This window comes from Penicillium citrinum (genome assembly GCF_028827155.1).
Source record: "Penicillium citrinum strain IBT 23319 chromosome Unknown utg000001l:1.0-4955037.0:1.0-4956770.0, whole genome shotgun sequence".
In the NCBI taxonomy this organism is placed as follows: domain Eukaryota; kingdom Fungi; phylum Ascomycota; class Eurotiomycetes; order Eurotiales; family Aspergillaceae; genus Penicillium; species Penicillium citrinum.
In genome coordinates, this window is record NW_026622686.1 from 4,935,992 (window position 1) to 4,956,542 (window position 20,551).

The window sequence follows — 20,551 nt, forward strand, 5'->3', positions numbered from 1 at the left end:
TCGCACCCGCAAGATGACATCGTGCACTTAGGGTTTCAATTGCAACGTTGACCCACTCAATAATCTTATCCACGAGTTACATTTTACATTGCTTCATCCGTCTTCTCCCTTCATTTCATGAATACTTCGAATACAGAAAGCTGGCAGCATTCACAGAGTCAATCCCGGAAGCAGACGGTCATGACACGGACTAAATTTAGCTAGACGGGGCTGACCCATTCTCTGCAGCGCACGTCATTACTATTATAGAACGCGATTTACTCCTAATATGCACTGAATTGCGTTCCAGCTGCTTTCTAAGACAATATATCTACTACATGCCCTAATATCGGGAGTGCTTTGAAACCACTTCTACTCCACTATGGATGGCACGGGCCGAACCGATGTCTTGATTATCGGGGCCGGTCCGTCAGGGTAAGTTGTTCTCTCACGTTCTTCCTTTTAGGAAGATGTAGGGGCAATGATATAGACTAACAGTGAAAAGATTGATGGCCGCGGCCTGGATGGCCCAGATGGGAGTGAACACCATTATCATTGACCAGAGTTCGCATCGAACACGGTGTGGGCGAGCAGACGGCCTGGAAAGCCGAACGCTGGAGATTCTGGATAGTTTTGGCCTCGCGGATAAAGTGTGGGCACAAGCAAATCATACCGTGGAGATTGCACTATGGGTATGGCTCTCCAATGTTATTTGGCATTCAATTTGCTGACTGACAACTGGATCTCTCCAGAGTGGCACAGCTGATGGGAAACTGCAAAGACAGAGCATCAGCGCAAATTCCAAGCCCTCATGGTCGCGATTCCACGAATCAACGCTCAGCCAGGGCCAAATCGAAGAGTATCTCATGGACTATGTGAAAGCGCGGAAACACGTCGAGGTGAAGCGCGAGACAATGCCCGCTTCACTTGATATCGACTATGAAACAATCGATAACCACGACGCGTTTCCAATTCGCGTTAATTTGGAGAATGTGCTATATGGTCCTAAAACGCCGCTAGATGGCATAGATACTCCATACAGCGAGATCAGTGAGCCACAGTCAGATGACTCTGGGTATTCAGCCGCGAGGACAGTGGAAGCCAAGTATATTCTAGGCTGCGACGGAGCGCATAGCTGGCTTCGCAAGCAACTCGGGCTGCGCCTTGAAGGCGAGAGCTATGATGATTCATGGGGTGTTCTTGATATGATCCCCTTGACAGATTTCCGTAAGTTCGCTAAAATGACAAGGCTTCGCAATCTGTTGATTTGAATTTGCTTATCCAGCGGACATCCGGAAACGGTTCTTGATAAAATCCCAGCACGGAACACTCATGATGATCCCACGCGAGCGAAAGCTTGTTCGTGTTTACGTCGAGCTTCCCCCCGAATCAGCAGACAGGTATCGCGTAGAGCGCAACCCGGAAATCCTCATGAAGCAGGTCGCGACGATGATGCAGCCGTACACCATGAGCACAAGCCATATCGATTGGTCAACAATATATACAGTGAGTTCGGTCCTTACTTTGCCCTCTTCGGCCTTGGATGTAGATTAACAAGAAAAATAGGTTGGCCAACGCATCTGCCCAAAGATCAGTGTTCACAACCGCGCATTTCTCGCCGGGGATGCCATCCACACGCATTCGCCCAAAGCAGGACAAGGCATGAACGTCAGCATACAAGACACGTTCAACCTTGGCTGGAAATTAGCTTCTGTTATCAAAGGAGTCTTGCATCCCCGAGTTCTCGAGACATACCAACAAGAACGACTACCTGTGGCCGAGCGACTGATCGCACTGGACCAGCGGATCTGCCGCGGAATGCGCAGCCTGACGGGGAATCCACGGGTCCAGGCCCAGCACGGCAACTTTGACGAGGACCACAAGCAGGCGCTTGAGGAGGAGAATACCTCCCTGTCTGGCTTAGGTGTTGTATACCGCCCTAATTCACTTGTCTCGCCCACGGACTGGGAGTCTGCATTGCTCCAAGACGTGGCGTCCTCCCAGAGCAGACCATCAGTGGCCCCGAACTTGCAGATCGGGGCACGCATTCCTAGCGTGCTGATCATCAACCAAAGCGACTCGCAAGCATGCCATCTGCAGCAGATTCTACCCAGCACGGGTCAATGGAATCTGCTTGTCTTGGGGGTGACGTTGCGGCCCCGAACCAAAAGCGCCGGGTGGAAAGGCTCGCAGAAGCCCTGGACTTCGCGGACTCGGTTTTCCTGAAGATGAATAACCCAATAAATGTGGCAAGGCGGGGGTTTCCAGCCCTCGGCGTGTATCTGGTCCACCGCGCGGACCGATTTAGCGTTGAGCTCAACGATCTGCCAACGGTCTTTCGTCCGTGGACAGAAGACGGCGTGGACTATAGCCGGGTCTGGGCGGATTGCGAGGCATATCACTATGCTGGTGGGGGGAAGTTGTACTCATCCTTTGGTATTGGAGAGAAAGGGTGTATGGCGTTACTGCGACCAGATCAGCATCTGGCATTTCTGTCGGATCTCGGGGATGTGGAGGGATTAGAAAGGTTCCTGCAGTCGGTTATGCCAGAAACGACGCAGCAGCCTGTTTTTTAAATACGTAGTGATATAGCTGGAGATATTTCAGCAACAAATACTTAATATTCTCATCAATTAACTTTGTAAACCAAAATCCCTCACACGTCGCAGGTAGTCCTGCAAGCCATCCGAATCTGCAGCCCCGACAGTAATCGCAGCATGGCTGTATCTTCGTGATTCGTCATGGACCCAACCACTCACAATCAAACTGCCCCGGTGCATATCCTCCGCAAAAAACTCCTCAAACTTCTCTCGTGAACAATAGATATCACCTGTTGTCATGGCCGCCTCGAATAGCCCCCGTTGGGTGAAATGCCCGGCGAGAGGGCCCAGATGAAAAGTCCCAGTAACCCGAGCATTCAGATCAATCACCAATTGCTCACCGTTGCGTCGATCCGTCACTATATCTATCCCAGCTGGGCCATGATAACCCTTGCGATGCAGGAACACAGCTACTTTGGCCATCAGCGCGCCGAATTTCTTTCGAAATCCTTCCTGCTGGCGGTACGAGATCGACCCACCGATCCAGTGCGAATTCTCGTCAAATAACTGGTCGCAGCAGGCAATGAAGATTGGGTGACCGGATTCGGCAACGAACATTGTCAGAGCTACGACCGGTCCGGGCACGAAGTCCTGCAAGACAATCGAGCAGGGATGCAGATGTGCGTTGGTGTAGTTGAGCTGTCGTAGCATGGCTCCTAGTTGAGTGGTAATCCTGGCTTTGATCTGTGTGCGTTTTGTTTCTGAAGTTACTGCAAAGGCACCCATTCCTGAAATCGACTGGGGGAGTTTGACCATGAACGGGATTTCATGTTGAGTGATGGGATCGGTCATGCGGACGATCTCTCGAGTAAGAAGGCCGGGATCCCCTGAATCTACAAGCACGGTGTCGATTATCTGCGAGTGCGGCGTAGGCAAGCCAGATACAGCTAGTCCACGTTTTGAGAGGATCTCATAGTGAGTCTCTGGACAGGTGAGATGCGGCAGATGCGATAGGCAGTCTGTGGGGAGCAGAACGGCGATCCTGGCGTTCGCATCTAATTTTATATTGTCTTGACCGTCTGCAAAACTCACGACTGGCCGCTGCTCGGGATTTAATTGCGCGAACGTCTGGTAGATATCGAGATGATGAATGGGTACAGAGCTAGTTGGTCTCGTTTCGGTGTTCATATTCCTTCGTAGAATTGTAAAGTCCAGAATCACCAAAGGCATCTTACCCGCTGAGAATGCATACCGCTGAGGCACCATCTTAGCAGCCATGGCCAAGGTTGACGAGACCCCTTCATCTTCATTTTCGACTCTGTACCCGTAGGCAAATTTTGATGGTGTGCTCTCGTGGTCGCGGCCGAACTGGAGTGGGTAGTAGATCAAGACGGTCTTTGCGTCATCTTCAGAGGCCGTTGCATAGAGATCATGGAGAGTGTAGTCGAGATTTATTGGAGAAAGGGAACTCATTCTTGCGTTGAATATTGTGCATTGATGATGTTGAAATAGGAGAACTGGTAGTATCGTCGAGGCTGACACTTCTTCACTTTTATTTTCCGTTTTCGGCCTTTTGAAATGGACATTCCCAAGCAGCCCCGCCTAGACCTGGGCAATGAGCCGCTCGTGAGCGGATTTTTGAAAGGCCCGCTCATCTTGAGCGGCCCTGATCATGAGCGTGGGTGCTCATGAGTAGACCTGTGCAAAACCCATGGGCCGCCCAGCTGGGCGGCCCATGGGCGGGGTATGGGCGGGCTCTTCAGAAATCAGCCCAGCTATGGGCCGCCCAGATACCCAGCGCCGGCCTTGCCATGCAGTTGTTGCATTTTATCACATTTAGCTGCAGGCTATACCTGATTTAGACCTGGGCACCCTAAATATATTCCAGTTACGTACCGGGGGGGGGGGGGGTATGTATAGTTAAGAAGTGGGGCAGAGGGGGGGGGTACGCGATTTTAGAGTTGAAATCATATACCCCCCCCCCCCTAAGTATCCCGACTTTTGGGATTTTCCGATAGGGTTTTCTTGTCAATACTATCCCAGAGTACCGGGTGCAGTCTACTAGACTGCAAGATCGGTGAGAGACTTATATATGGGCAGAATTGGACCCCCTCGACCAGACTGTACACCATTTTCTCGACCAGACTGCAAGTACTTTTTTTCATACAATCGAATTCAAATTTGAGTAAGTTCTAAGTTGGCCAAAGTTCTCTATAAATTTTTAATTTTAGCTACTCTAGTTATTTATAGTGTTTGTACAAAGTAATTCTAAATAGCTAGTTTTGTAAATATATTTTGATGGAATACGACTGGAAAAATCTATCTTTTATCTGTCAGATCTATATTTAGATAGATCTAAAAAATTATCTCTGAATATAAATATTTAATAGATTTTAATTCTATCTAAATTTCTAGTTCTATCAATATAACAACTGAAATTTTTTATATATGAGATCCCGGGACTGCTATTCCGGTAAGTTACGGCTGCCGTACGAGTAGCCTTAGTGTTAGGGCATCCGCATGTGACCGAACGGGCACGTGCTTATCCATCTGTATATAATGCTGCTAGTCTAGGACAATACCAAAACATGCAACTCACCCCTGAGATCTCAATATATTTGTGATCAAATTGTGCTGTCTTCGGATACAATATAATATCTATTCCTCAACAATAGATATCTAGATATTGTATTGTTTTATTGATCTTGATATTATCTATTTGATAGATACTAGAATTGTTTTCAAAAATAATATTCAAATTGTTGATCCAGGATTTGTGTTTCTGTTGTATAAATTTGATAATGAGATTTGTAATTTTGATATTCTTGATTTCATTGGATTTCGGATACAAATCAATATTGAGACAGAATAAAAGAGCCAATTCTTGTTTGTGTGAAGGGCTAAAGCCAGGTTTAATTTCAACAAGATGTTGCCTGCAAACTGTTATTGTCAAACTTGGAGAAATGTAAATACATGGCCGACGGGGTTTGGATACGGTGTAGCTTCGGTGCTATATTGTTCCGTTCCGGCGGCATATGGGGTAAAAGATAAACACGACGACAAGGTTACGTGGTACACGTGACCCTATATCGGGTTCTGATCTGTTACAGTACCCTCCCCCTTCTATGTAGATGTAAACAATCTATTCGATGTAGAATATGCTTCGCTAATCTTCTCGGTAGAGCCTGATTCGTGGCCGAAACACTACTATGTTTGGCCTCAAACGCATCCAAAGTGTTATATTCGCTCACGTTCTCTAGAGGCTCCTATATAGGCTCTGCGTAGTTCGTCCACTTCATTAATATCCAATGCTTTTTGTGCTTTGTATGCGCTTCCAGTATCTCATCCACTTGCCACTCTAATTCGCTATCGACCTCAATCGGAGAGGGCCTCGAATCATCAACGATCTGTGTAGGAAGCGGGTCTGAAGCGGCCGGTCTAACAAGATCGATATGGAACACTGGATGTATGTCTCCTGGTGTATCGAGCTTCACCGTGTGGGAGAATGGGACCTCTAATATCTTATATCGTGCATATAGCCAATCCAGTTTCTTATATGGCCTCGCTGAATGAATATTTTTCAGATTTAACTACACTAGATTGTTTTTCTTGTAGATAGGCGCCGCTTGATGCATTCTATTGGCGCTGTTCTGCTGCTTCTCCTGTGCAAATGCCATAGCAGCTTGTGCCTATTCTGTTGTATCTCGAATCCGATTCACCAGTGTTTCGCCTGCAAGGCCGGAGCCTGTTGTTGTTGGTATATCTTCTTTGATTGTTGTTATGGGGTCCACATTGTAGCCATATATAAAGAAAAATGAGTTTATCCCTGTTGATCTGGTATCACAATTGTTGATTGCAATTGTTATTACTGGCAGCAGATCCATCCAGTTATTCTGTATATAGTATATAAATACATGCAATATTTGTTCAACTTCCTGATTTATATATTCTGTTGATCCATCAGTTTGCGGATAGAAGACAATTGACAGTCGCCTCTGAATCTGTAGCTTCTCGCAGACTACTCTCCAGAATTCGCTTACGAACTGCGGTCTATAATCACTCACTATCATCTTTGATAGACTGTGATATATATAGAAATAATATAGAAATATTTTAGCAACTGTATCTGATATGATAGAGTCCATTCCAATAAAGATAATACTCTTTGTAAGTCTATCTATAATCACTAGACAGTTTGTCTCAGAGCCTTCTTTCGCTATTGGCAAACTGGTAATAAAATCCATAGAGATTTCGGCCCAGATTTGTTATAGAATCGGTAACAGTTTTAATAGCCCATATTTTGCATTTTGCTATATTGTTGTCCTTCCGCATACTATACAGTTCTGTATAAATCTTTTTATATTATATACCAGCTTAGACCAAAATCATCTTCATAACAGTATCACAAATATAGCATCCCGTTCCGGATATTCAGTAGTAGCCAAATTGTATACTTGTTGTATAATCTGTGTATATAACACTTCCGAATCGGATATCTATACTCTGTCTCGATACTATAGTAGTTCTCTCTTGTCCAGTCTGTATTCGTCTAGATTAATCTTTATATCCGTTTCGGCTGGAATTTGTTTTTGTCTCTGCTATAATACAGTAGTATACTTCTGATACACTGTATTCTTATATCTGGTTTTTTTCTATAGCTATTGCATTTCGCTATCTTAAAATATATCAACTGGTATCTCGAAATCGATCGTCTCCGATTCCAGAGCAGAGAGTATTTATACTATTAACCATATTGTCATTTTTGATATATCCTTGAATAGTGTACAAAATCTGTGCGATACATATTTATTATCTGGATTCTATGACCGATCTTGTTCCCGTCGTGATAGAATATCTGGCCGAATGGCTTGCTTTCCAGAACAGTAATATAATTCAAAATCGAACTCTTCTAGCAGATCAGCCCAATATATTTGCCACTCTGTTAGCTATTGCTTCTTATAGAAATATCGAAGATTCTTATAGTCTATAACAATAGTGAATCGGGATACCATCTTCAACTCTGGTCTCCACTCCTTTAACACTTATATAATCGAAAGCAGTTTCTTATTATATATCTCATAGTTTATCTCTGCTGGAAATAGCCGTTATAAGAGATAGATACTGAATCTTAAAAACCTGTCTTCTTGCACTTGAGAGAGTATATCTTCTATGGCCTATCCTGATACATCTGTTTCCACTATTGTTTCTTTGCCGGCTTCGAAATACATTAGAATCAGTGCCGACACAAACAGATCCTTTAGCTTCTCAAATCTATACTGGCAAATCTCATTCCACTGAAAGAGTGCATCCTTCTTCATTAAAGCAATCAGCAGTTCTACCAAATCTGCAAACTCTGATATAAATATTCTATAGAAATTGGCAAAGCCGATAAAACTTCGAACCTTCTTTGTTGTGGTGGATATCAACTATGATTTGATAGCTTCAATCTTCGCTGGATCAACTGTCATTCCTTCTCCAGCACATAGAATATATCCTAGATATTTCACTTCCATTTACTCGAACTCTAATTTTTTGATATCACATTGCAAACCGGCTTATTGCAGTTTTATAAGCACTTTGTATACTTTCCGCCGGTGATCCGCTAGCAATCCATTGAAGTAGATAATAATATCATCTATATACACAGATACAAAGATATCTAGATACTTGTATAGTATCTGGTTGATATATCTCTAGAAAATTGCCAGAGCTCCGGTAAAGCCAAAGAACATTATATTCCACTCATAGAATCTATATTGCATTCAAAACACAGTCTTATATCTCTTCGCCTGGCTGTATCCTAATTTTATAGAATGCTGCAATAATATCTAGCTTGATAAACCACTTTGTCTTTGCCATATTCTGTAGTATCTCACAAATTAGTAGTAGAAAATAGCGGTCTTTAACTATTAACTCATTAAGTTCTCAATAATCAATACAGAAACAGATCCCTCCACCTGGCTTTCATACCAGAATTACTGGTAATACAGCTGGCAAACTATTTGCCTATATAAAGTTCTTGTCCAACAGCTCTATTAAAATCTTTCACAACACTAGCAGTTCCTCTCAATTTATTCCATAAAGAAGACTATATGGCAGAGTAACCTTATTCCCTTTGTTGTCCTGCTTCAACTGAATAATATAATCCATTCCTGATTGATTCAGAAATAGTTTATCGGCAAACTATTGGCTAAATATATCCAGCTATAACCAGTACTGTTTCGGAAGCTTTTTCTTCAGATCTACTATCACTTTCGGCTGAAACATCTTCTCAATATCACTTATTATAATCTTACCGACTTGCAATCAGAGATCCATCAAAACATCCTTGAGAATACTGCAGAGCTTTACAGCATTTACTTCGGTAATCTGCAATCTCTTTATCTTTGCAGACTCTATTGACTTCAAAGCTCTATTCCAATATCTTGTTCTTGTTCCATCTCTCACAAAAATATCAATATATCCCAGATTTGTTGAACTTTTGCATTTTATACTTGATTCCCAGAGCTTCCCTAGTATAATCTCTTCTATCTGGCCCAGAATAATATATACAAACACATAGAGCTGCTTATGCCCGTGGATATCCATATTGAAGTATATTATATATATAATTTGTTCTTGATTCTGAATCACACTATCTAAAAATAGACTTCTCAGTAATTTCATATACAGAAATATAAATTCATTGAATAATTTCTCATTGATAATAGCATAGCAATTCGATCCACTATCTACCAATCCTTTAACAAACTGTTTCTGATTTATACCAATATCGATATAGAATAGAGATTCAGTTTTCTCATCCAACTTCTTAACTCCTTAGAGCTTCTGTTCGCAACTTAGAACAGAAACTACTCTTTTCCCAATATATTTGATTCCGTAATAGCTTTACTCTCATTTCCACTAATTGACACAGTATACAAGACTCTTGCTTTTCGCATTTGTTTCGACTCCAAATCATAATCCTTTTTTGGCTCTTTCTCTACCACAGCTTTGATAACCTTTTTATACAAAGAATTGATTGCTGGTTGAAGAGAATATCAACTAATCCGGCATTCTGATCTTCCACAATATAGACAGTATCCTTCTCTTTTGCATACTCGAATCTCCTCTGGTCCAATCTATTTTGCTTATTTTGTTTGAAGCTCTTTGTCGCTCAATATTGATTCGTTCGAATTACAGCATCAATTTGCCCTCTATACAATAGAGATCCAATCCATCTCATAGTCATTCTATCTAGAAATATATAATCTATACACTTACTCTATTGTAATATCAAAAACATTCATATCAGAACTGATCTCATAAAAACAAGAAATCAGATCCAAAAAGATAGCAGAAATACCACAATTTATCAACGCATTTATTATTGATTTATTAAGAGCATTAAGAAAGATCTGTCGCTTGGCTTTGTCAGATCAATTGAGAACATCTGTATCAGCGAATTCCCTTTCCATCCAGAGAAGAAATCTAGCAAAACTCATATTCTCTGGCTGTCGGATCTGGTAGAGTTGTCTTGCTGCATATGCTTTGATATTCGGATCTCTATATATACTTTCAAGATAATTGAGCAGCACTTGCGGTTCGCCTGTATTTCGGCAGAATTTCACAAAGATTCCGGTATTCTTCTATACCAGCTTCTCCAACCTCAAAAACACATATATAAATTGGTTCTGTGAAGAGCTAATACTTCCGCCATCTATACTAAGTTTGTTCTCTATCGAAATGTGCCAGATTAACCAATCACTTGTACTCCCTCCAAACAGTTTGGGATCGGACAGCTGTGGTTTTGGTCAATAGATAGTCTTGACTCATAGAAGATTTGGAATAGATTCGACTGCTGATCGTGCCGATATAGCCTGTTCCTTGTTTATCAGAATTATCGTTTCAGTTAGCAAAGCTTGATGCTCTAATATTGCTTCAAGACAATATATTTGTTCCTTCTGAGCAGCATTCTGTTGATGGCGCCGCTCTCTTTCCTCATTTTGCATAGCCTAAGTCTGCGCTATCTGCTGTAGCAGTATCTGGGCCTATACAGAGAGACTTATCGATTCCATTATCGTTATACTTGTGGTCTAATAGTGGTCGTCTCCGAGACTTTTTCCGTTTTGCTTTTGTGGAGATCTAGTTGTTGATCCTAGAACTTACTCATATATATATAGATCGCTTCAACAAAATAACTATCGCGCCTCGATGCTGTTTCGTAGTCGAATCAATACTCTATTATATCTGTGCATATCTCTAAGCAGACAAGAGATCTTATACTGGGCCTCAGAAATGAGGGCTTGTGCCTTAAAGCAAAGATCTTTTGTCTATTGTAGATCTTTCGTCTGCTTCACATCCATTGATGCTTTTCTCCCAGAAAGACTTCCATTGCTAATCTTTCCGCGGAAAGATCTTCTACTAGTGCCCCTTTTGTTCAAATAGAGATTATGTTACACCTCTCAACTAAAAGGGCTTCTGTTGGTTTTACTTCAGCCAAGCTGTCCTTGTCACAGAAGAAAGTTTGACAAATATAAAGGGCTAAAGCCAGATTTAATTTCAACAAGACGTTGCCTGCAAACTGTTATTGTCAAACTTGGAGAAATATAAATACATGGCCGACAGGGTTTGGATACGGTGTAGCTTCGGTGCTATATTGTTCTGTTCCTGGCGGCATATGGGGTAAAAGGTAAACACGACGACAAGGTTATGTGGTACACGTGACCCTATATCGGGTTCTGACCCGTTACAGATTGAATATAAATCAAATACAATCTCTGCTGAGTTATCAGTGCAGTTTCTATAGAGATCTCAGAATCAGCAGTAGAATTGCGACAGATTGAGAATGCCATTATTCTTCTCAGATAGTCAAAGAAGAAGAATCAGAATTGTAACAATACTAAAATACAAGCTAGCATTTGTTGACTAAATAAGAGAATAATAGAAGAAAAAGAACAGAAAATCAATTCAATCACTTAGTAGAATATACAAAGAGACTGATTCTTGAAGAATCTTCAAGCAATCAGAATAACACAAGCAAAGTCATTCAACCTTTTCCTCACATGCCTTCTTCGAGAAAGAAGCGGTGTCGGATCGGGTACGAAGCATAAAGATCAGTAGCTTCACCGAAAGAGGTAAGCTCTATAGCTTCACTGTATCATCCCTCAGATCCTTTGTCAGGGATCCCGTGACAGGATATTTTACTATAGATAATGCTAGTCTATATAGGATTTCTGGACAGACTAGTTAGTAGATCTAATATAGAATATATAAAATCTGAGATATTAGATATTTAATAATCTTGATCAATTATATATATAATATTGTTGAGTGGAGGATTATCAGGAAAGATTGGGAATCTACAAAGTCTCTACTATAAACTTCAGAATTGTAAATATATCTTTTTGGAATAGCTTCTAGACTATTCACTTTGGATAGACTAGAATTGAATATCTAAATATTAGAGAGAATTATCAGAAATCTAGATATAATACTATATTATTGGGGTATATTCAAATATACTGAAGTTTAGTATACTAAATGCCAATTTGACATTTTTATTTTATGTGTTTGTGGGATTCAGATGATGGGCTTACTGATTGGTTCCCAGATTATTTTCTCGAATTCTGTGTCAGATTCTGTGCAACTGTTCAACAGCAACTACAAGCCCTATCCAGTATAAAATCCCCCGGAAATCAATATATCAATCTGAGCGATATTTACTATAATGAGAGAGTTGAACAATTTCAATAAAAAGTATTTTGGACCCAAGTCTCATCAGATTTCTCCAATTCGGATAAAAGTATATTGGAATTTGATTGCACTAATGCCGGAGCTGCTGTTATATCGAATTAGTAAAGTTGGATGCAAGCTAGAGTATAGTTGTCAGAATCTATATCTATACTTTTTATCACCAATACTAATTCCCAATCCGGATTGAATACTATTCTATTTTTCTTAGTGTATCAGTTGTTCAATATTGATTCTGTTATTTTCGGATCATAGACTGTATTATTCATTATTATATATATTTTCGCTTCTGGCTGGTATATGTTTTCTTTTATAGCAATAATTGAAATTGGTATCTATAATTTACTTGGAGAAATTATCTCGGATTCTAAGTCTCGGCCAATATTAGATACTGCTATCTTTTTTGAGAGATTATATATTGTAGAGCCTAATATAATTCCTCTGTCAACACTGGAATAACTACATTGGTGGTAGTTATAGAAAGCAGTTTGGCATTTGGCACTACAGATTGCATCGCCGATTGTAGATGGCCTCCGAAATCAATTAGACGGCTTGATTTAGAAAATCTAGCTGCATCAGTCTTTGTAAACACAGTGCAATGGAATAGCAGAACTTCTATTTCAAGTCAAAGAGACACCACTAATATAGTAAACTAGCACTATAGTATGGATCGCAGACGCAAGTAAAGAGCATATATACATAAATGAATGCCCTGTTAAAGAAAAATGCATAGCCAGCGTTTTCCGCACACCTGAATCAGAATTTTGAGAAAATCTCAAACCTCCGATAGAGTTCATAATGACAAGAGCATGATAAGATGCATTCAGTGGAGAGAAAGCTTAATCCACCAAATTTGCCAATGAGAATTGCTCGAATTGCTTTATCAAACGGCAGAACGAAAAGGCATATAGAGGCTATAAGGTCAGCCAATGTGATTTCAATAGCATCGTACTTGCCGCCATCGGTGATCTCCAAAATTAAAATTGTAAGGGGAGGTCGCCCATATGTACAGGATAATACAGAACCGCCCGTATTCGCCTTCCATGTTGAAGACACAGAAAGGTTCTTTCGAACCCTAATCACATGATAAAGTAAGTAAACAAGTTTTGTACGAACTCGTAATAATACTAGTCCCCTTTCATGTATCGTAAGACAGATAGCCTCATCCCGGTCATATGAAATGTCTAATGTGATGAAACGCCCGCCAAGTACCTGCATATTCGAGCACCATCAATCCCAATCCATATATGAAATGTCGTCTCAGAGCAGCAGAAGAAATGATCATTTGATTCCTTATTTGATCGCTCTTTTCAAACAAAACATGACACACTGCTAAATCGACGAATTACAAGACAACAAGCAGGACTGAAAATTCCGCTTTTACTACTAATCTACATAGGCTGGAATATTAGCCTGAGGAGCATTAAAGCGGATAATGAGGCTCTGTATTAGGTCCAGATCTTGGCAAACCTATCAGGATTAGTGAAGTACCCAATCAGCCTAGACCACGATAACACCGTCGTCATATGCTAGGACAATGCACGTTGTGCAGCTATATCACAGTTCCGGCCAATCTAGAAATAATGTTTGCCACAATCTATACTTAGAGATTAGTTGACCCGGGTTGGGCACCCTTGCGTCTATACACTATTTGGTTTCATAATGCGGGGTAGCTAGGAAGAAGATAAATATCTCATCGATTTTCGCAAGATGATTCAAACAAGCCATTGCCATGACGTGGTGCGGGCTCTGCAATCGGTCGTTTGGTAGCCAAGATGCCCTCGATCAGCATCTTCGCGACTCACCAGCGCATGCTCTATCCTACGATTGCGAGCCCTGTGATCGGTCAATTTTGTTAGACCGAGGAGCAAGCATCAATGCTCTGGACTTCGAGGATACAACCCCGTTGTCACACCTAGTACATGCAGGCAATCCAGGTATCGATAGCATGCAAGCGACCGAGGCTTTTCTGAGGAAAAGAGGGGCCAAAATGGATGGAAGTAGGGGTGCTGTCAAGAAGGCCTGGGTTTGGTTCTTGACCTATTCTCGATTGCTACGTCATGTCCGCCCGAATGTGTGAGCATATTACACAAAGGTAGCCAGCTTACATGTATCAGGATAGATACATATTACTCAAATACGCAAAGTGCATGAAATATGGTAATAATAATATTTCTCGGGTCGAAATCAATATCTAGTAGGGCTTGGCGCTAAACTCGTCCTCGTATAATCTGCGAGAGAAAGCAATTGAAACAGCCACTAAATAAGCCGCTGAAACCTGGAAAAACAAGTTCTAGCCAGCTCCGAGGACATCAAATACTTTCTACAACATTGTCACTTAATAGATAAGCGAAGGGTAGAAAATTCGATTTCTTAAGGGTATTCAGACGAACGATCAGATATCGTTGAAATGGACTAAGAATCAGAAGGCGTAGAAAAAGTTGACAATCAAAGGAAAATTTTGGAACAGAGCCGTTGAAGAGAGTCACCGTAGTTGTCTGCTCGCAGCAGAAAAGACAGTTTTGAGAAATGGCGACCTTTGATATTTCTTAACAATTGGCGGCGATGTATGTATTGAAAACAGCAGCAGCTCTCCGAATGAATGCCTGAGACTAATTTAGCGATCCCGAAACATTTGTTAAGCAGTAATAGCTCTGCGGTAGAGAAATTTCAACATGTCCCAGAGTTAAGATCTCCTCGGTTTTCAGGCGTGACAACCCGCGGAGACATCTAGCAATATTATGACGTTATAGGGAGGCTAAGCCTACAATAGGGAGATGATGCATCCCACAGGACCGGGCCAAAGAGGACCACAAGCCCATCAAGACCCGCTAGACTATAGGCCTGCTGGAAAAGAAAGGTGTAAATCGGAAATAGCTAATGATATTCGACTCTCTTGCTCTGCCAATTTTTTTGGGTTTTTATTGCGAATTGGTGGCATATTGACGCGTCAAAATTGTAAAATGAATACAAAGTACGCGGTTCGGGAAGAAAGTGGCCGCTCGGTGTCCGATTACGTTAACTAGCGCCAACACATAAGCGAATCCCACGGCGCGAATCATTTCGACTTCAGCGACGACGAGATCTTTTTATCAAACACCACGACAAGCAACTTGAGTGACTAAAACCTGCTGAAATCTAACTACTAAAGCGAAATGGCAGGCACAATTAGCATGTATGACCTTGTCATAGTTGGTCACGGCGTGGCCGGTCTAGCCGCCGCAGTATCGGCGGCGGAACTCGCTCCAGCAGCTCAGATTGCCGTGCTAGAGCGCGCGCCTGAGGATGCCAGCGGGGGCAACACGCGTTATAGCCCGGCCAACATGCGCATGCGATCTGTTAATGAGATATCGCCTGGTTTCATGGATGATATGATGACCATCAGTGGCGTAGACGGCGACCGCGCCTATTTCGAAAAATTGGCCGACCAGGCACCGCAGGCCGTCCAGTGGCTCGAGAGACAAGGTGTGCAATTTCATGCCATGGACTATTTCTTGAAGTCGTGGCCAAATAGGATTCAGCCCGTCGGCAAAGGTGCCGCCATAATCGAAGCGCTGCAGCGATCTGCCAGGGTAAAAGGCATCCAGCTGGTGTACGAATGCCGCGCCAAGCAACTGCACCTTGGGAAAGAAGGGGCCACCATCGAGGCGGCAGACGGGCGGCGATTCATTGCCAAATCCGTTGTTCTCGCCAGCGGTGGATTTCAAGGTAATCCAGACCTCCTGCATACCTATTTCGGGACCGGTGCGGAGTCTCTACGACCGATATCTCCAGGCACGCGGTGGAACACAGGTGATGGGATCCAAATGGCGCTGAATAACGGAGCTGCGGTAAATGGAAATTGGAACGGCATGCATAGCGAAATAATTGATCCGCGCAGCGATATGCCTGCACCGCTCGTGCTCGTCTATCCTTATGGTATTGTGGTGAATTGCAACGGAAAGCGATTCGTTGATGAGGGCGCAGGGCTCGTCCATGACACCTGGGAACAACTTTCACGAACTATCCACTTTGATGCTCCGGGCCAGTCAGCCTGGGTAGTTTGCGATTCAAGACTCTCTGAGGTGGAAGGCTATGAAGCGGCCATTCGCACCGACATCCCGCCTCTTACAGCGGACACAGTATCTGGCCTAGCAGTCCAGATGAAGGTGCCGGAACAGGCGCTCTTAGATACAATCTCAAGCTACAACGCAGCTTGTGACACAGACGTATCCCGTTTTTCTGCTGGCCGTCTTGATGGCCTTGCAACTGGGCTTAGCTTGGAACCTCCAAAGTCGAACTGGGCCCGCTCGCTCAACGCTCCGCCGTATTTAGCTTTTCCTTTAGCCGCTGCTATTGTATACACTTTTGGTGGACTTGCGACTGACACAGAAACGCGAGTATTAACCCAGCAAGGCGCCATTCCTAACCTCTACGCCGCAGGTGAGATTACCGGCCATTTCCACGACACCGCGCCAAATGCTGTTGCTGTTTTACGCGCGCTCGTCTTTGGGCGCATTGCTGGGCTCAATGCAATGAGCTCGAAGTAGATGGTGGGTTTAGTAGGCAGTGGAGATATATGCATTAAGCAATCTTTCAACTTAGCATAACCTCATAGCTGGCTTGTGTGAACCCCTTGTCGAGCTCTGAAACACACACGAGATTGTGAAATTCTAGACATACAGTTTGAGTTTCCAGGTACAACCAAGACATTCTCAGAAACAGTTAGTGATTAGAGTCGTTGGCTTTCGCAATTTTGTAGGTTGAAGTAACGTGGTGTCCAATTTCATCGAGAGACAGCTTCGTGGCTATTCTGTAGCTGAGATGTTGCATTTCGTGATCTTTTGTCTCATTTGATTCTTTACTTTGTTTTTCTATATACATAGCTTGAGGACTGGTGTCGAAACCAAAGTCAATTTCATCCTTTCTTTTATCCCATTGATCCCTCAGGGAAGATATTGTATGGCTCTGCTCAGTATCTTGAAGTAGATTTTATGGGAACTCAGCACGATTTTCTTGCAGCAGGAAGGGTTATATTAATTTTTCCGCTACAATAGACAGGCAGTCAGTTCTGTCATAACAAATACGCAAAAATGACGTTCAAAGCGAAAAATCAATCGCGTCTGGACTCAAATCAGAAGATATAAAGGATCTGTTCAGAAAAGTCAGTTTTGAAGTGCTTTCTGGGAAGAAGTAGAGAGGGGTTTCTCATATGGATTAAAAAAGACGGATCTCTTCTTTCTCTGCCCCACTCTCGCAAAGACACGCTCCGGTATTGGGCGCATCTATGTTTAAGTTGATCTTTTCTTACAATCCATGGACGGGGAATCATAACTAGAAGTTCTTTCTTAATCGCTGAAAATTTTTTCAAGGTAGATCTCATCCAGAACAATTTCCAACAACCCTTTTCTATCCAGGTTTTTCTACGATGTCCTTTTTGGGATGTGGAAGATCCACCAATACTTGTAAAATACTATGGGAGAAAGTCAACTAAATCTGTTATCCTATGACGATATACCAGTATGGTATCAAGACAATACATATATTCGCCATGGTTATTGTTCTGTGTCAAATTCTACTCGGGCGAGCTTTGCAAACTGGCTATATTTGCATAATGAGACGATCAACATTTATTAATATCTATTACCTGGAATGTTGTTTCTGGCGGGCGAAGGCGTGATATGCTCTTACACTCACACTCTTTATCCCAATGCTATACTGAGAAAATACTCCACTGTTTCCAATCACCTTTCACGTCTTTTGCTTGGCCGCGTCAGAAGAAATTAGCAAATTTTGTAGCAGAATGAAATCCTTCGACTGACCGTGATTGGATGTGATCATCTTGGAAAAAGTGAGTTCCAAGAGAGAGCAGCTCCCGGAGCAAATCACTATGTATAGGATATTCTATCCATGCCTTCCGAAGGTATGACTTCTATGAGGATTACTAGTCTTTATCCCATGGAAATAGTCCCTTGTTCTCCTCATACTTGCCTCCTATCGGCCTGTACATCGGCCACCACACAAATGGCAGCAACAAGTCGTTCAACTCGTTACGCTTCGGGGTTTTCGGGGAAGTTCGCTAGCGTAAATTCGCATTGTCTCCCTTCTACAAACCCCCATTTGCTGTATAGCTCACGCCCGATTGCTGTAGCATCTATGTAAGACTCCAGGCTCTTCTCTTCGGCCTTCTGAACACCCCACTCCATCAACATGTTGCCAACACCACGCCGTCGGTAGGCAGGATGCGTGAAGCAGATATCCAAGACTGAAAACGGAATAAATAATTAGTAATCCTGTCGGTAAAAGAAGCTACACGAGGAGCAGGAAAACGAACAGACATGCGGTTTATTCATGTATGCCATTCGCGGAAAGAGAAACTGCCCCATCAGTGCATTGGCAATATTACGGGCTTCGCCTGTAGGCCACCAATAGCACTCCTCATCAGAAGTGACGGTATAAGGATTGGTCTCATAAATGTGCCAGCAGGCAGCGCCAGCGATTTTGCCAGACTCCATATCGATCACCTTGATCCATTGGCTGGAGGGGTCGGAGCGGTGCCAGTGTTTTTGGCGCTTGACGGCATCCTGAATGGCTCTGTTGCGGGCAGTAGGTGAAGGGCCGTGTGTGGGAAAGAAGAGATTTTTGAGGTTGCATTGCGGATTCTCATAGGCATCAAATTCACAACGGACGAGTTCGTCGAATTCGGAGTCCGAAGCCACTACGGTCAGCTTGAAGGGCATTTTGCAAGAGCGAAGTTGTCCTAGAAATTAGAGTATTTCTCTTTCCCTCGACGCTGTATGCCAATGTTAGGCCCGAGGAGCAAAATATGGGGGATACGTTCGTACGAAGTCGCTTTGGTGAGAGAGGGAGTGTGGGGCGCGAGGTAAATCTGAGTCTTTCTGGGTAACACAAGACCTTGCCAAGTGCGGGGTTGGATTGGGTTTTCTGTTGCAATGCCCCGATTGCTGAGATAATAATAGCTGGATTCACATGCACACATACCTCCCTTTCAGTCTACGTGTACCCTGATAAAAAACTATACAAAACACCACCAGCTCCCCTCAATAACATGGACACTTGAAGCGTCACTTGTAAATAAAAATTCTAAAAAAGAAACCCCTTCGCCATGACATAGGTGGCCTAAACACCAAAAATGTAAAACCAGCGCATGTAGCGAAAACACTAACTAAAGATTAGTTATCCGGAAAGCCACATATCTCTTGTAATTTCATGGTAAAATGGTAGACTGGTAACCTTTCTAAACGAGGTGGCGGTAACACAGCAGCCTCGGGAAGTGATCTGCTCCGGGAGCCCAGCCTGGATTGGTCCTAAGCTGATCTAGAACTGCTCACTGGACGAAGCCGATATTTCTGCGGGTTGTGATGAAACAGATGGCAAGATGAAAATAAATGCAGATACAGCGATTTTTGCTCCGTCGCAAAACCAGAAAACAGTAGAAAGAAGAAAGTAAAATTAAACGGCGATGACGAACAATATTCAACGTTTGATTAGCAAAATAGGTCGTCATGGCCCTTGAATAGAATTGAACGAGGTCAATGAACATTGGACCCTTGGTGTTGTACTCGTGAGCTATGAGACTTGTAACTTGTTGGTTAAGATGACAGAGTTGTAATGAGTTTGCAGAGGTTCTTCGTGTGATGGACGTCACCCACATGAGAGCCGATTACAGCTGTCGATCATTTTGTGTTTGCTTTCTTTTTGCTTACGACAGCAATATGCTTAGGCTTTTCGGCTACGTACCATATCCTATCAAATCATTCGGTCCACATCTCAGGTTTATGGCTGCGGCTCGATTTTGCGGGGATCATTGTTCTCACGCCGGGAGACTTCCTAAATATATTCCCGTTTGGCCCCGGGGGGGGGGTCTCATAGTTAAGAAAGTCTTGGCAGGGGGGGGGGGCGAAAAAAAACTGGCCCCCCCCCCCCCTAAGTACTCGAGATTTTGAGATTTCTCGATCGGACCATTTGGTCAATAGTAAATTAGGATCTGAATTTTTCGTAAGTGTCATCAGCATATTTTTAGCTATTTTGGCTGATTTTTGGTGGAATTTCAAAAATTTGGCCTAAAGTTTTTTTTGATGGGGGACCCACTTTTCTGATAAGACAAACGCTTATCTTATCGATTATCTAGGGTTTCTAGGTTTCTCTTCTAGGGTTTTCAGGTTGATTAGGGAGACTGACAATACTAATATTGTAGAGAACTAGAAAATATAGAGCAGAAACCGCTGAAAATAGCATTTGAGTTAAGGATTCAGAGGTCCACGGAGCGGAAACCGCTACAGAAGCGGAGTATAGAAAGT

General features: G+C 42.8%; 5 protein-coding genes across 5 annotated transcripts; 3 read left to right on the forward strand and 2 right to left on the reverse strand.

Moving 5' to 3' along the window:
- Positions 1 to 361: 361 nt before the first annotated feature.
- Positions 362 to 2,555, forward strand: N7469_001878 (putative FAD monooxygenase; the record flags this gene model as incomplete). The annotated part of the gene is made up of 6 exons (XM_056640798.1): positions 362 to 414; positions 485 to 671; positions 732 to 1,206; positions 1,265 to 1,485; positions 1,546 to 1,995; positions 2,055 to 2,555. 6 exons carry the CDS (start codon positions 362 to 364, stop codon positions 2,553 to 2,555), a joined length of 1,887 nt encoding a protein of 628 aa, XP_056506555.1.
- Positions 2,556 to 2,612: 57 nt separating this feature from the next.
- N7469_001879 (putative solid-state culture specific protein) lies at positions 2,613 to 3,992 on the reverse strand (the record flags this gene model as incomplete). Its single annotated transcript, XM_056640799.1, has 1 exon — positions 2,613 to 3,992. The coding sequence occupies one exon, from the start codon at positions 3,990 to 3,992 to the stop codon at positions 2,613 to 2,615; it is 1,380 nt and encodes a 459-aa protein (XP_056506556.1).
- A 9,991-nt stretch (positions 3,993 to 13,983) lies between these two features.
- N7469_001880 (C2H2-type zinc finger protein) lies at positions 13,984 to 14,331 on the forward strand (the record flags this gene model as incomplete). Its single annotated transcript, XM_056640800.1, has 1 exon — positions 13,984 to 14,331. The coding sequence occupies one exon, from the start codon at positions 13,984 to 13,986 to the stop codon at positions 14,329 to 14,331; it is 348 nt and encodes a 115-aa protein (XP_056506557.1).
- Positions 14,332 to 15,406: 1,075 nt separating this feature from the next.
- Positions 15,407 to 16,780, forward strand: N7469_001881 (uncharacterized protein; the record flags this gene model as incomplete). Its single annotated transcript, XM_056640801.1, has 1 exon — positions 15,407 to 16,780. One exon carries the CDS (start codon positions 15,407 to 15,409, stop codon positions 16,778 to 16,780), a length of 1,374 nt encoding a protein of 457 aa, XP_056506558.1.
- Positions 16,781 to 18,280: 1,500 nt separating this feature from the next.
- Positions 18,281 to 18,970, reverse strand: N7469_001882 (GNAT family N-acetyltransferase; the record flags this gene model as incomplete). The annotated part of the gene is made up of 2 exons (XM_056640802.1): positions 18,281 to 18,495; positions 18,565 to 18,970. The coding sequence occupies 2 exons, from the start codon at positions 18,968 to 18,970 to the stop codon at positions 18,281 to 18,283; spliced, it is 621 nt and encodes a 206-aa protein (XP_056506559.1).
- Positions 18,971 to 20,551: the final 1,581 nt, after the last annotated feature.